Source organism: Brassica rapa, chromosome A05 (genome assembly GCF_000309985.2).
Source record: "Brassica rapa cultivar Chiifu-401-42 chromosome A05, CAAS_Brap_v3.01, whole genome shotgun sequence".
Taxonomy (NCBI): Eukaryota; Viridiplantae; Streptophyta; class Magnoliopsida; order Brassicales; family Brassicaceae; genus Brassica; species Brassica rapa.
In genome coordinates, this window is record NC_024799.2 from 21,148,479 (window position 1) to 21,162,575 (window position 14,097).

General features: G+C 37.0%; 5 protein-coding genes and 1 non-coding gene across 6 annotated transcripts; 2 read left to right on the plus strand and 4 right to left on the minus strand.

Moving 5' to 3' along the window:
- The first annotated feature begins 387 nt into the window (after positions 1-387).
- Positions 388-3,222, plus strand: LOC103869503 (B3 domain-containing transcription factor VRN1). Its single transcript, XM_009147588.3, has 4 exons — positions 388-879; positions 1,852-2,386; positions 2,453-2,652; positions 2,739-3,222. Exons 1-4 carry the CDS (start codon positions 820-822, stop codon positions 2,982-2,984), a joined length of 1,041 nt encoding a protein of 346 aa, XP_009145836.2. The 5' UTR covers positions 388-819; the 3' UTR covers positions 2,985-3,222.
- Positions 3,223-3,545: 323 nt separating this feature from the next.
- On the plus strand, positions 3,546-5,326 carry LOC103869506 (pentatricopeptide repeat-containing protein At3g18970). The gene has a single exon (XM_009147591.2). The coding sequence runs from the start codon at positions 3,710-3,712 to the stop codon at positions 5,267-5,269; it is 1,560 nt and encodes a 519-aa protein (XP_009145839.2). The 5' UTR covers positions 3,546-3,709; the 3' UTR covers positions 5,270-5,326.
- LOC103869505 (B3 domain-containing protein At3g18960) lies at positions 5,223-6,419 on the minus strand. Its single transcript, XM_009147590.3, has 3 exons — positions 6,169-6,419; positions 5,500-5,938; positions 5,223-5,430 (listed from the first exon to the last, which is right to left on the minus strand). Exons 1-3 carry the CDS (start codon positions 6,298-6,300, stop codon positions 5,357-5,359), a joined length of 645 nt encoding a protein of 214 aa, XP_009145838.1. The 5' UTR covers positions 6,301-6,419; the 3' UTR covers positions 5,223-5,356.
- A 461-nt stretch (positions 6,420-6,880) lies between these two features.
- LOC103869507 (magnesium transporter MRS2-4) lies at positions 6,881-8,801 on the minus strand. The gene is made up of 3 exons (XM_009147592.2): positions 8,326-8,801; positions 7,839-8,245; positions 6,881-7,521 (listed from the first exon to the last, which is right to left on the minus strand). Exons 1-3 carry the CDS (start codon positions 8,639-8,641, stop codon positions 6,982-6,984), a joined length of 1,263 nt encoding a protein of 420 aa, XP_009145840.1. The 5' UTR covers positions 8,642-8,801; the 3' UTR covers positions 6,881-6,981.
- Positions 8,802-10,453: 1,652 nt separating this feature from the next.
- TRNAY-GUA lies at positions 10,454-10,538 on the minus strand. The gene is given in 2 exon segments: positions 10,454-10,489; positions 10,502-10,538. It is a non-coding gene; the product is annotated as a tRNA-Tyr (tRNA).
- Positions 10,539-12,399: 1,861 nt separating this feature from the next.
- On the minus strand, positions 12,400-13,107 carry LOC103869785. Its single transcript, XM_009147859.2, has one exon. It carries the CDS (start codon positions 13,105-13,107, stop codon positions 12,400-12,402), a length of 708 nt encoding a protein of 235 aa, XP_009146107.2.
- Positions 13,108-14,097: the final 990 nt, after the last annotated feature.

Here is a 14,097-nt window from a genome sequence, read left to right on the forward strand (position 1 = left end):
AGTTGAGTTGGAGAAAATTTTACTCCAAAATGATGTTTGAAGTAAAAAATAGAGTAAAGTTGGAAATGCTCTGAGCTGTAAATGTAATCAAGATTTTTCTCTTTTCATAACCATTTTATTTCCTCTCTATCTGTCTGTGTCATTTGTTTTATAGTTGACAATGATTTTTGTTTTTCAAATATTTTTTATAATAATATTTTTTTTGCAAATGGGGGAAATTGAATATTAGATTTTGTTTGTTTATAATATTTTATCTGTGAATTTTTTTTTTTTGTCAACTTTTTTTTTTGTCAACATCTGTGAAATTAATAAGGGCTATATGTGCTACAAAGAAAAGGAAAAGAATAGTTAAATCAAAAAAAGAGAAAAAAAGAAACAAATATTAAAAATAAAATAAAAAAGGGAGAGAGAAATAAAGATGGTGGAAAAAGAAGAGTAGGTGGGGGAGGTCGGCTTTTGATTAGTTAAATTAAAATAAAATAAATCCTGATCAACCGATTCGACTCACCGAGTCAAAAGACAGATTCAACTCGCTCGAGAGCTCTACAAGTTGGTTTCTTTTTTTTTTTTTAACATATTTTTTTGGCTTGGTTGGGTCAAGGTCAGGTGTAAAGGAGAAGAGAGAGAGAGAGAGAGAGAGTGTTGGAAGTTGAAACACCCACCCATTGACCATAATCAAAGCGTTTATACAAAACTCTCTCTTCAGATCTGAAAGGGGCTTCTCTCAGTCTCTGTCCGCGTATTCTCTCCGGCGTCGTTTCATGATCTGACTTTGGTCTTTTTCTTCTTCTTTTACTTTGGTCACTGTTTCTTCTCAACATGCCACGCCCTTTCTTCCACAAGTTGATTTTCTCATCCACTATCCAAGAAAAACGCCTGGTAACTCCTCCTCCTTCTCTTCTTATTAGTATTGCGAAATTGATTCTTTAAAGTTGGAATCTGGTCTCGAGTTTGCAAGTATATGCGTTTTTTTATTCGTGTATTTTGTGAGTGACACTTGTTAGATTTCTTGAACTGAATTGTCTTTGTTCTCGTTAGATATCTGGTCAAGGTTGTTTTTTTTGTTCAGTTTTGTGAGCTGAAAATTTGTGTTAGGAAGATTGGAAACTTTGGTCATTGTTTGGGTTTGCTGGAAAATTGAGGTTGGAGAAATCTTCATCTGGTCTAGAAGTTGTGAGTGTAGTTTGGGATATGTGTCGAGTGAGTAGACTTCTTCTGGTGATGATTTTACATGTATGGTTTTGTTAGATTGATGCAACTTCAGAGGAGAACATGTTGAGATCTGTTTGTGGTTTCTCTGTTTTAACTCATGAAGGTCTGAGATTTTAGATTCCTCTTGTGAGTGAAACTCCAAATCTGAGAAGTGAAAAGTAATTTGACTCTTTTTTATAAGGTCTCTTTGCTTTGTTTAGAGTAATAAGAAGTCATTAACTTTTTTTCGTAATAAGGTCTCTTTGTATGTCTATGTTACAAGACTCATTGCTCGTTTTCGTAAGTTAAAAAGTGTTTTTGTGTGTGTAGAAGAATAAACATACATTTATGTTACAGTCCATGAAAGTTTGTGGATTAACAGGAACACATATTGAAATACTAGTTGGTTCTCAGCTTACCATATAAATAAGATCATAGGAGTGATGACATAAGCAGTCTATACAAAGATAAAAAATATACAATGTTCCAGGAATAGTAATGGACTGTGTCACACAGCCTTGGAAATTGAAACAGTACAATTTGGATTGTGATTTTAATTTAGGCAAAAGCAGGCTGCTCTCCAGCAATATATCTTTGCCATTTAGCATTATATATCTTGTAAATCTTTTTTTTTTTTAATTCCTGGTATGGTTTGTGCAGAGAGTTCCAGATAAGTTTGTGAGTAAATTCAAGGACGAGCTATCCGTAGCAGTTGCACTCACAGTACCTGATGGTCACGTTTGGCGTGTAGGACTAAGAAAATCCGACAACAACAAAATCTACTTTCAAGATGGTTGGCAAGAGTTTGTCGACCGTTACTCAATCCGCATTGGCTATCTTCTCATCTTCAGATACGAAGGCAACTCTGCCTTCAGTGTCTACATTTACAACTTATCACACTCCGAGATCAACTACCATTCCTCCGCTCTCATGGACACCGCACACACCCACCTCAAACGCGCCCGTTTGTTTGAAGATCTTGAAGACGAAGACGCCGCCGAGGTTGTTTATCCTTCTTCTTCAGTGTATCCGTCATCACAACAGCATCCTGAAGTTACTGTGGCCGCTATTAAAGGGTACGCTAGTCCAGCTATCCAGAGCTTCTTCGCTGGACCACCTGTTAAAGCTGAAGAGGCGACACCAACTCCTAAAGTTACTAAGAAGAGAGGGAGGAAGAAGAAGAACGCTGTTCCTGGTAAAGCATTTTTCCTCTCTTGTTTCATTCTTGGATTGATTGTGATGATTGGTGTGATCCATCCAGAGGAAGTAAACTCATCTGCTCCGAGGGATGATGACCCGGAGAGCCGTTCAAAGTTCTACGAGAGTGCTTCTGCGAGAAAGAGAACGGTGACTGCAGAAGAGAGAGAGAGAGCCATCAATGCAGCTAAAACGTTCGAGCCAACGAACCCTTTCTTCAGAGTTGTTCTCCGACCATCTTATCTATACAGAGGCTGCATCATGGTAAAGCCAAAAACATCTCAAAGTCAGCTCATTATGACGTCTTTTAAAAAGCTCTCTTTTTGTTGTTGGGTGTTTCCTTTGAACAGTATCTGCCTTCTGGATTTGCTGAGAAGTACTTAAGTGGGATCTCGGGATTCATCAAGGTCCAGCTCGGGGAGAAACAGTGGCCAGTGAGATGCCTCTACAAAGCAGGGAGAGCCAAGTTCAGCCAAGGATGGTACGAGTTCACTCTGGAGAACAACCTAGGAGAAGGTGACGTCTGCGTGTTCGAGCTCCTCAGAACCAGAGACTTCGTCCTGAAAGTAACGGCCTATCGAGTCAACTCAATCTAGTACTAGTAGTTTACTTCGGTGTGTTCCTTATCGGTCTGCGGTGGGGATATCAAACTGCAATTTCGTGTAGGGTTTCTTAATTTTTAAACAACTAAACTCTCTCTCTATCTCTGTGTCATTGCGTCAGTGTGTTTTTTTTTTCCTCGATGTGGATAAGTTGTTTTATGATTTTTATCATAATATGTAACCTCTGGAGTGGTGTTTGAGTTAGAAGTTAGGTTTAAGAAGATTGTAGATACCTAATCTCCATCAACTTTGGTATTGATACTTGTGCACCAAGAAAGATGATATGATGAAGATGGGATTGTTGTGTTGTTGATTTTTCGAACTCTTCTCTTTCATCTCAAGAGCATTCGAATATTTTACAGACTTGAGCTTTTTTTCTTCTTACGAACTTTACAGGGTTCCCAAAAAAAAAAAAAAAAAAAAAGAACTTTCGTAGCTGAATTCTCCAAACCAAAAACTTGAATTTATTTATATCCAATTTATAAAAAAATTTGACTGAACTTTTATAAAATGTTTGAACCGATCATGTAGGCAAAAAACTGGGAAAAGACAACTCGAATATCAAAATAATGCTTCAAGATATTATTATTTTTTGTTAATTACTCCAAAATAATATTCTAAACTTAAATAATGAATAATTTAATTATTTAAATTTATATTAATTTTGATACAAAATATAAAAAAAAAAGTGAAACTAACTATTATTAACTGAATTTAAAATGAATCATCTTATATATAATTACAAAATCTATCCGCACTCAAGTATTATTATAAAACCTAAATTGGTCTATAGGGCTAAACCGAAAACATTTGTTCCAAACTCAAAACATTCATGCCTAATTTTCAGAAACAGAGTTGTCCGTATGAGCTCAGTTTTCCCTGGACCAAGATTCTTGTCCTTGTTACACCGAAACTCAAAAACCCTAATTCAAGCTAAGCAACTCCATGGTCAACTCGTGATTCACGGCTGCCGAGACAACTCTCTCCTCGGCAAACTCATAGGCCATTACTGTTCGAAGCAATCTACAGAAAGCTCCAAGCTTGCTCATTCACTAGTGTTCCCTCGATATAGTAATCCTGACAAGTTTCTCTTCAACACATTGCTTAAATGCAGCAACCCAGAAGACTCTATACGGATCTTCACCAACTGGGTATCAAAAAGTTCGTTGCTTTATCTCAACGAGCGCACGTTCGTCTTCCTCCTCGGCGCTTGCGCCAGGTCAGCTTCTTCGTCGCGGGTCGGGAGGATTGTTCACGGGATGGTGATGAAGCTTGGGTTTCTCTATAACTCTGAGTTGATTGGAACCACTTTACTCCATTTCTATGCTAAGCATGGGGATTTACGTTATGCGAGGAAGGTGTTCGATGAAATGCCTGAGAGAACTTCTGTTACATGGAACGCAATGATCGGAGGGTATTGTTCGCATAAGGACAAAGGGAATCACAATGCGAGAAAAGGGATGATTCTGTTTCGGAGATTCTCTTGTTGTGGTGATGGAGTTAGTAGACCTACTGATACGACCATGGTTTGTGTTCTTTCGGCCATCTCTCAGATGGGTTTGCTCGAAGTTGGTGCTCTTGTTCATGGATACATAGAGAAACTTGGGTTTACACCCGAAGTTGATGTCTTTATCGGTACTGGACTTGTAGACATGTACTCAAAATGCGGCTGCTTAACCAGTGCTATCTCTGTGTTCGAGCTAATGAGAGCGAAGAATGTCTTGACATGGACCTCAATGGCGACGGGGCTAGCTCTCAACGGAAGGGGGAACGAAACACCGAGTCTTCTAAACCGAATGGCGGAGTCTGGTATCAAACCAAACGTAGTAACTTTCACTAGTTTGCTTTCGGCTTACCGTCATAACGGTCTTGTTCAAGAAGGACTGGAGTTGTTTCAGAGCATGAGGACAAGGTTTGGTGTCACTCCTGTTATCCAACACTACGGATGCATAGTGGATCTTCTCGGCAAAGCAGGGAGGTTACGAGAAGCGTATGAGTTTGTATTAGCTATGCCTATTAAACCCGATGCTATCATGTTGAGAAGTCTATGCAATGCCTGCAGTATGTATGGAGAGACTGTGATGGGTGAAGAGATTGGAAAAGCTCTTATCGAGATGGAGCAAGACGAGAAGAAGAAGGTTTCGGGTTCTGAATGCGAAGATTATGTTGCTTTGTCTAATGTGTACGCTTCTAAAGGGAAATGGGTAGAGGTAGAGAAGCTGAGGGATGAGATGAAAGAAAGAAGGATCAGAACAAGACCTGGTTACAGCTTTGTTTAGACATAATCAGAAACTAATTCGCAGTTCCAAGTTCATTAAGTACAATATTTTACATTACACAACAGAAACACATGCAACTCTGCTCTGTTAAAAGAACTGTTGTCCCCTGAAGACTCTCTTGCCGTCTTCTTCTTCCTCAAGCAGTTTGATCCCATCAAGATCTACACAAACATAAAGAAATTCAGATCCTTAACCTTCATACTCATCATAAGGGCAAAGTCTGTTCTTACCGTTTAGAATCTTATCAAACTCGTCGTCTCTTGATCTCTTCGTGCGGTTGTGTTCTGTACCACCACCATTCACAGATTGGTCATTTCTCCTTGTAGCTTGAGTTCCATGAAACCCTTCGTCTGTAACGTCCATTACATCATCGTCGCTGTCGCTGTCGCTGTCACTGATATGAACTTCATCCAGAGGATAGTCAATCTCACAAGCCGAAACATGGAAGATCATAACACTGAAAGTTGAGTTTCCTTTGTAGTCGAAGAAGAGAAAATGGCCTTCACTGATGGAATGAGCCTCTGCAAACTCACTCCAACCGCCGTGTAACCAAATCTCTTCACCGATCCGCTTAAGCTTTATAGAACGCCTGAATCCCACAGGAGTCTCCACTGTAACGAATTCAGAGAGTGTAGACCCTTGTAGGTTCACAAATTTTGGTGGAATCATCTGTTCAGACATGAAGTAACAAAATGTTAGATCTTGGATTATCTGCATGTCTTAAGAACAGTTTCTAAATCTTAGTATCCTTTTAGATCTCTACCCCAAAATAATATATAAAAGTGTAGAAATGTTTAGTAAAATCTGCTGATATAATCAAGTTTAAAGCAACAAACAATCGAACCAATAAAACAACGTATGCATGAAACTATGTTTCTACAAGTGATTTATCTTATTACCATCATGTTTCTCTTCATTGTTGAGGGTAAAACCACGTTCCAGAACTTCTTCACAGAAGAATCTGGCTCCGATGGTGGCCGGCGGTGAGAGGCTGTGGTGACTCCGGCCTTCTTTTGCCGTGTAGTAACCATTTTTCCTCCTTTTTTATTATTTTTACTTTCTGAAAGAGAGAAGCAGAGTGGGGAGTTAAAGCCAATAAAAAGAGAAACCGAGGACTAAAGTTATTTGTCGTGATGTTGTAAGATTTCATCTGACAAGTGACAAGAGAAGCTACTTTAATTTTTGTAGTTTCCCAAGATTCTCTCATAAAAGTTTTCACCATTCAAAAAGTAGTCGTCTTGATTAGGTAAAAGATTATTAAAGTTACTGAAGTAGGGTATGTCAAACCACAAAAATCAGAGATAACCCTTGTTACAATTTGGAAAAGGCATTTAAAAGCAAATACAGATTAAAATATAGAGTTTTAAACTATATTTTCCTGTTATAACCCGTTTTTAGCAATTGTTATATAAAAATGTAAAAAATGAAAAAGGAAGCAATAGATTGAAAAATGAGACATTCATGTACATTGTCGTTTGAAATTTATTATAATTAAATATTGGTAAACGTATTAATATTGTATTTGAGTATTTCTAACCAATATTGGTGCTTCTACAACTTTGGCTTTTGTACCATTATTTAGTTCGTTGATATATATAGTGAAGCTTATCATTAGCACAGATAATCAAGAGATAAATCAAGCAAGACTAATTACATCACAATATGTATTGAACATGTGGCAATGAGTTCTGATTACAAGTGAGAAAGAGTGATTATGAGCCAAGCAGCTTCTTCCACCTTGCGTAACCAAGGGTGAGCATGAAAAGCACAACGCAAACAGCAGTAACACTCGACAGAAAGTAACCAAAGACATCATCCATCTCATACAATGGACAATGTATATTCATTCCGAACAAGCTTACCAACAAGGTGTTTGCAGTGATCGCAAACGAGGCTATGGTCAGCGTAAGTTGCAGCTGAATCATTTCGTTACGTTGGTTATCAAGTTGTATGTTCACGTAGTCTTCTGTGTCGTCAATGTACTCCCTCACCGTGAGAATCCTGTTCCTCATTCCCTCTAGTTGCATGAAGTATGCCTCCAGCAACATCTCTAGATCCTCCACGTCGTCGTCCTTCGTATTACTCGTCACCATACTGGAGCTTCTGTTTGATGTGGCCCGGCTAAGACGATTTGATGCGGTCTCACCAAGTTCTGCTTCGGATTGCTCGTTCTGCTGGATCCATTTCCTTGTTAAGTACAAGTCTGCCATGTCTTCGTTGTCATCTAACAAATGTTCGATTTCATCTCTCACCTGCATCAATTGTTAAAGAAAAGATTTCACATCGGAAATAAAAAAATGAATTAAGTAATATATAAAAGACTTATCGTTCATTAGTTTTAAGTTTGAAGTTCAGAAAAATTTATATGGTATCAGAAGAACCCATATTCTACTCATTAGTCCTACCTGAAAAATGACTTTATCATCCTATCAACCCAAAAAAAACTAAACGCCATTGAAATAGCTAAAAGTAACATTATCTCGGAGAGGTACCATGGATTTTGCTTGAATTTTTAGGTTCTCCTCCATCACAACAAACATTATATAGAATCATGACGAAATGTTCAAACCTTTTGTACACGGGCTAGCAAGCGGGTGAGATTACTTTTCAAGCTTCGAACGTATTCAAGATTCTCAGTGCTGACATTCTTGGTTAATTCATCAAGAACAGGCCAAGCTTCTGTCTCAAGGGAATCAACACTAGTATCAAGAAGCGAGCAGACAACCTCAAGCGCAATCTCGAGAACCTGGAACTCAAAAGGAAGCTCACTCTGCAAACCCTCTCCAGCTTCTTGATCAAGAAGGGAAGAGGATTGCACAACGTTTCCAGAAGCATCAGTGTTCTGAGGAAACTGCTGCTTGAGTCGTTCAACGAATGGAAGAACTTCAGGACGGAGAGGATCCAAGAGCAGCACTTCTTCAGCGGTAACTATTAGCTTTATGACTTCTAAGTTCACAACAATAGCTTTCTCCCTCGCTGCACAGAGCCAAAGATACATACATGTATTAGCTTCTATATCAAGAATGAGTTATATACTTTCTCTCTATATATTGTACCAAGAATGTTAGAAGAGTGAGAGAAGACAGGTCCAAGAATCCTTAGATCTCTAGGGGGGACAGAAGCACGTTTGATGATTGTACTCTTGTCGCATTCCACTACTTCCATAGCTCCAGTCCGATCAAACCTCATCCACAACCTCGCTCCTCCAGCTTTCTTCTTCGCCGCCTTCGCAGCAACCGCAGCTGGAGTGATCGGCGTAGGAGGCGGTGAAGACGAGATGAGGCTACTCTCTGCTTCATCCTTAGCCGCAGTGCGCTTCTTGCGGTGGCGGATGCTGGAAAGACGGCGAAACGACAAGTTGCCTTCTCCCATTGCGATCGATTATTTGTAACTATCGGAGCAGAGCTCAAAGATCTTGCCGCTTCTTGGCTTTGTCAAGTTCCGACAGATTGTTTCTCTACCGTAAACGTTAGTGAGGAACAGTGTTGGTAGTTTTGTATTATTGTAGTGGTTCAAAAAAATATCCAAAGATCAGGCCAACGAATTAAAATGAGATATGTTTTGGGTTTTGTTTTGAGAATTCGGCCAAAAAAAACCTCAACTTTACACGAATTGCCAAAACAAACATGAACTTTGGGGCTCGCCAAAAAAACACCAAACTTTCATTGACTTTAGAATTAATTAACAATGTTTTTGCTGACTTGCCAATTTAGCACGCCGTCAACAAATTTAACAGAAATATTTGACGTCGTTTATTATTGACGTTAACTGAAACGACGTCGTTTTACACGATTTGAAATTAAAAATATGAAAATCCCTGGATTCGAACCCAGGTTGGTTGGTCAAATAGGAAGGTATTTTACCACTGGACTACTAGCACTTTTAATGTACTTACTAACATGTTTACTTTTATTTGATACATATTAAATATAAAAAATTCTCTAAAAACTTAATAAGATCTTTAAAATTCAAAAAAAATTAAAAAAATAAAGAAGATTTTTATAAAATTAATTTTGAAATTAAAATTGAAAATAAATTTTTTCTTTTTAAAAAATAAAAATTCTTCCAAAATTTTCTAAAAAATTAAAACAAACTTTAAATTCCAAAAAATTGAAAAAATAAAGAAATTTTTTATAACATAAATTTTGAAATTAAAATTGAAAATAAAATTTTATTTTTCTTTAAAAAAAATAAAAAAAATATTTTTCTTTAAAAAAATAAAAAAATCTTCCAAAAATTTCATAAAAATAATTTTGAATTAAAATTAAATATTTGTTTTTCTTTAAAAAATCAAAAACAATTCCAAAATTTTCATTTTTAAAAAAAAAAATCCAAATTTTTTAAAATTATAATAAAATGCAAAAAATTAAAGTTAGAATTATCAACTTTTTATGTGTGTATAATTAATTTCAACTTTTAGCAAATGTATTAAAAAAATTGAAAATTTTGGAAGATTTTTTATATTTTTGAAAAGAAAAAATAAAATTTTATTTTCTATTTTAATTTCAAAATTAATTTTATAAAAATTTCTTTATTTTTTCAATTTTTTGGAATTTTAAAGATCTTTTTAAGTTTTTAGAAAGTTTTGGAAGAGTTTTTATTTTTTAAAAGAAAAATAAAATTTTATTTTTAATTTTAATTTCTAAATTAATTTTATAAAAATCTTCTTTATTTTTTAATTTTTTAGAATTTTAAAGATCTTATTAAGTTTTTAGAGAATTTTTTATATTTTATATGTACCAAATAAAAGTAAACATGTTAGTAAGTACATTGAAAGTGCCAGTAGCCCAGTGGTAAAATACCTTCCCATTTGACCAACCAACCTGGGTTCAAATCCAGGTGTTTACATATTTTTAATTTCAAATCGTGTAAAACGACGTCGTTTCATCTTATTTGAAAACGACGTCGTTTCACTTAACGTCAACAATAAACGACGTCAAATATTTCTGTTAAATTTGTTGACGGCGTGCTAAATTGGCAAGTCAGCGAAAACATTGTTAATTAATTCTAAAGTCAATGAAAGTTTGGTGTTTTTTTGGCCAGCCCAAAAGTTCATGTTTGTTTTGGCAATTCGTGTAAAGTTGAGGTTTTTTTTGGCCGAATTCCCGTTTTGTTTTCTAAAAAGATATGATGAGCTGGCTTTTTTTTCACAAAAAGTCCAAAAGAGTGTATAAAAAATTTAATTCCGACCTGCCGGAATCGAACCAGCGACCTAAAGATTATCTGCAACTACTACAGTCTTCCGCTCTACCAACTGAGCTAAGGTCGGTTACGTTTAGTTAATCCACATAATATTTTATTACCTATAAATATAGTATCCTTTTAAACGGTTTTAATAGTTCTAGGTGGAGCTCTGAGCTTAGATGCTGAGTGCGTGCGTGAGTGTAAAATCATTTTTGTTCTTAAATCGTGATGGTGTTTACAAATTATTCCATCCTTGTATTTTAATACGATACACGGAGCATGTAGATTCCTAAGGCTTAGATGACATTAATAGTTAATACTGAAATAGAAAAGTGTAGTTTATGATTAATTTAAAAGACCATTCATAGTCTACCATATGAAACTATATATATAGTAGTCCAGTTTATGGGGTTATTCCTTCTTAATTAATATGAAATCAAATGGACAAGAACCTAGTGGAGCTTTGCCTAACAACGTTGGAGAAGCATAATTAACATCTCGTCGTGTGTAAACTGCAACCTTCTTTCTTTTTTCCTTTTCTTTTTTTTTTCTTTTGCTCTAGGAAAGGACATACTACGTTTTATGCTAAAGTTATACTCCCTCCGTTTTTTATTATAAGTCGTTTTAGAGAAACTTTTTTGTTCCAAATTATATGTCGTTTTCGGTTTTTTATGTAAAATTTATTAATAATTAATGTTGTATGACCAATAGTAATATATCTTCTATTTTTCTATTGGTTGAATTGTGGTTAGGTAAATAATTAATGATGTTTTTGTTTAGAAAATATAAGAAATTAATGGTTTTCTTAATCTATGTGCATAGCTGTAAAACGACTTATATTAAAAAACGGAGGGAGTATAAAACATGCTCATTGAATAAACTTGATAGCAAAACTGCATAATTTTAGTCAATTGGCTGAATGACTCATGTTGGAGGTTGAAGGACCATGATTAGAATTCTTCAAATATGATTTCAATCATGGTTGACCACTGTTTGATGTATAAAATAACAATAACACATGATGCTCCACAGATTTTGAGAAGTGCACTAAACATTGGTTCTTCCACTCCACTCCATTTGAATTTGGGGTTTTACCGAACAATTGTGAGGCGGGGAGGGAGGGGCACCATATGACTACTCCATCACATACATTTTCGAATTTTGAGAATTTTGTTGTTAAATGAGAGAACCAGAGTCGGATACACTATCGTACCTAGGAATTCACACAGTACTGTAAGGTGAAAAAGTAACTTTCCCACTCTTGTTAAAGATCAACTTAGGTTTGGCTAGTTTTCTTGTTTGTTCCTCCACTACAACCTTTGAAAAATTAAAAGCTTCTGCAAGACCTGGTTTGTATCCATTCCAAATCTGCCATTCCGACTGGCCAAGAAGAATGAAAGGAGCATAAACAAGGGAAATGAAAGCAGCAGATGCAGTAAGAAGAGTAGCAGTAGAGGGAACGTTCTTTCTTGGCCTAGTTAATTGTATGTCAATGTAAATTTGTAGCTTGTTTGATTTACGTATCCTATGGTCGCTAGTGAGACATTTTACATAAATTCATGAAGAGACCAATAAAAAATTTACATCTCATTTTTCAACTGCTAAATCTTAGTCAACAAAGAAAACAAACAAATCAACTTAACGTACACATTACAGGTCTAAAATTCCAAATTTATCTTTTACAATATCAGTTAAATTAACCAATATTGCTTTTTTTTTTTTGTAAGAAGGCATTCATATTAAATAGAGCAAAAGAAACAAAATATTACAAACCCATTGGCTTAAGAGTGTTAAGGGCCAAGCCCAGATGAATAACGAAACACATATCAGTAGAACTTTTGTGGCCCAGTTTAAAATAAAAGACGCGGCCCAGAGAGGGATGGGAGTCAAACCGTTTCAGAAAAGATCGTAGTTGTCTTGGTCAGTTTCCTCCGCCCCAGTTACGATCAGACGAGCCACCGCTGCATCATTGATGAACAAGCACGAGGGTTCGAGTGACGGAAGCTTTGAATGCGATTACGGACCTGCTTATCGATGGTTGAGATGATGGAATCAGCAGACTTGAAAGTTTGATTGTGAAGTCTTTGGTTTCGTTCATTCCAGAGCCAATAGATTGTGGCCTGGGTGGCAAGGAGAGTAAGGCGTTTTTCATCTTTGTTGGGGCCAAGAGTGAGAAGTTGTTGAAGTGTTGATAACCAAGAGTCGCTTGGAGTCAGTCGACATCGGCATGCAATCGATCTCCAGATCCTGTTGCTGAAAGAACACTCAAAAAAAAGATGATTCCTACTTTCTGGAGCGTTATTGCAAAGCAAGCAAACAGCATCCACATTCATACCCCATCGGAGTAACCTGTCACGCGTTGGGCAACGATCGAGTAAAACCAACCAAGTTAAGAAGGACTGCCTCGGGATCCCATAGGAGAACCAGACAAGCTTTGCCCATGGAACAGTTGGTATTGGCCCTTTAAGGTAAGTGTATACTTCTCCTGAGTTGTACTTGCTTTTTATTTTTCCTTCGATTTCCCATTCATCGTAGTCCTCTTGTTCCGATAAAGAAACTGTTGTGAGATGAATTTGCAGAGCTAATTGTTCTTCTGACCGTGCAGAGGGTAGAAGCCAACGCCCATTACGATGAAGGGAAGCCACTGTCGCCATTTTCGGGATGCCAAGACGTGATGAGCTACCATTGAGCAGTACATCAAGTTGTCCAAGCGGAGATCAGTTGTCAAACCAGAAGTTAGTTTTTTTTCCATTACCAAGCCGTCTTTTTAGCAATGGGTAGATCAGAACTCTTGCCTTAATCATCTTGTTAACCAGCCATGAGAAGCTGTTGCTTGGGATAATGGACCAGTAGTTACTGACATCCCCTCTCAAGATGACTTCTTTGAACCAGCAGACCCATACTGAATTCGGACGGAAGAAAAGTAACCAAATTAGCTTGAGTATGCAAGCCTGATTCCAGCAGTGAAGATCTTTGACACCTAACCCACCCTGGTCTTTGGTAAGTATTACCGTTTCCCAACCCACTTTAGCTGAAAAACGTCCCTCACTTTTACCTTTCCACAGGAACAACCCACAAAGAGAGTTGATGCGATTGATGCACGCTTTTGGAAGGATAAAACTTGAACACCAGAAGGTAGAAACACCCGTAATAACAGTTTTGATTAGTAGTAGCCTTCCAGCGAATGACAGGGCTTTTGATGACCATGATGAGAATCTCTGTTTTATTTGTTGAAGTAAGGGCTCACAATTTTGCAGGTTCAGCTTTTTTGTAGTTAACGGAACACCAAGATAACGCATGGGAAGGCTTCCTCTCTGCATACCAGTTGAGGCTTGGATCGAGGACACTTCTTGATCTGAGAGACCCGAGGCAAAGAAACTAGACTTTTGTAGACTTACTGCCAATCCAGAGCGGTTTTCAAACTCACGAAGAATCTGAAGCACTCGTTGGACAGATTCAATAGACCCATCAATGAAAATTAGAAGGTCATCAGCGAAGGATAAGTGTGTCAACTTAGTCTTGTGGCAGTTGTGATGGAAAGCTAGATTCCCTGTTCTTGCTTCTTTATCCAACATTAGAGACAAGTAGTTCATTGCAATCACAAAGAGGTAAGGAGAGAGGGGATCACCTTGCCTTAAGCCCCT

What these genes read in the sequence shown, in the direction of transcription:
- LOC103869503 (XM_009147588.3), top strand. Translation starts at nt 820, where the DNA reads ATGCCACGCCCTTTCTTCCACAAGTTGATTTTCTCATCCACTATCCAA. An exon ending in CTATCCAAGAAAAACGCCTG is followed by an intron (nt 880 to 1,851) that starts GTAACTCCTCCT and finishes TGGTTTGTGCAG; the next exon opens with AGAGTTCCAGATAAGTTTGT. An exon ending in GAAGAAGAACGCTGTTCCTG is followed by an intron (nt 2,387 to 2,452) that starts GTAAAGCATTTT and finishes TGATCCATCCAG; the next exon opens with AGGAAGTAAACTCATCTGCT.
- LOC103869506 (XM_009147591.2), top strand. Translation starts at nt 3,710, where the DNA reads ATGAATCATCTTATATATAATTACAAAATCTATCCGCACTCAAGTATT.
- LOC103869505 (XM_009147590.3), bottom strand. Translation starts at nt 6,300, where the DNA reads ATGGTTACTACACGGCAAAAGAAGGCCGGAGTCACCACAGCCTCTCAC. An exon ending in CAATGAAGAGAAACATGATG is followed by an intron (nt 5,939 to 6,168) that starts GTAATAAGATAA and finishes ATGTCTGAACAG; the next exon opens with ATGATTCCACCAAAATTTGT. An exon ending in GTTTGATAAGATTCTAAACG is followed by an intron (nt 5,431 to 5,499) that starts GTAAGAACAGAC and finishes ATGTTTGTGTAG; the next exon opens with ATCTTGATGGGATCAAACTG.
- LOC103869507 (XM_009147592.2), bottom strand. Translation starts at nt 8,641, where the DNA reads ATGGGAGAAGGCAACTTGTCGTTTCGCCGTCTTTCCAGCATCCGCCAC. An exon ending in TCACTCTTCTAACATTCTTG is followed by an intron (nt 8,246 to 8,325) that starts GTACAATATATA and finishes GGCTCTGTGCAG; the next exon opens with CGAGGGAGAAAGCTATTGTT. An exon ending in TGCTAGCCCGTGTACAAAAG is followed by an intron (nt 7,522 to 7,838) that starts GTTTGAACATTT and finishes CAATTGATGCAG; the next exon opens with GTGAGAGATGAAATCGAACA.
- LOC103869785 (XM_009147859.2), bottom strand. Translation starts at nt 13,107, where the DNA reads ATGGCGACAGTGGCTTCCCTTCATCGTAATGGGCGTTGGCTTCTACCC.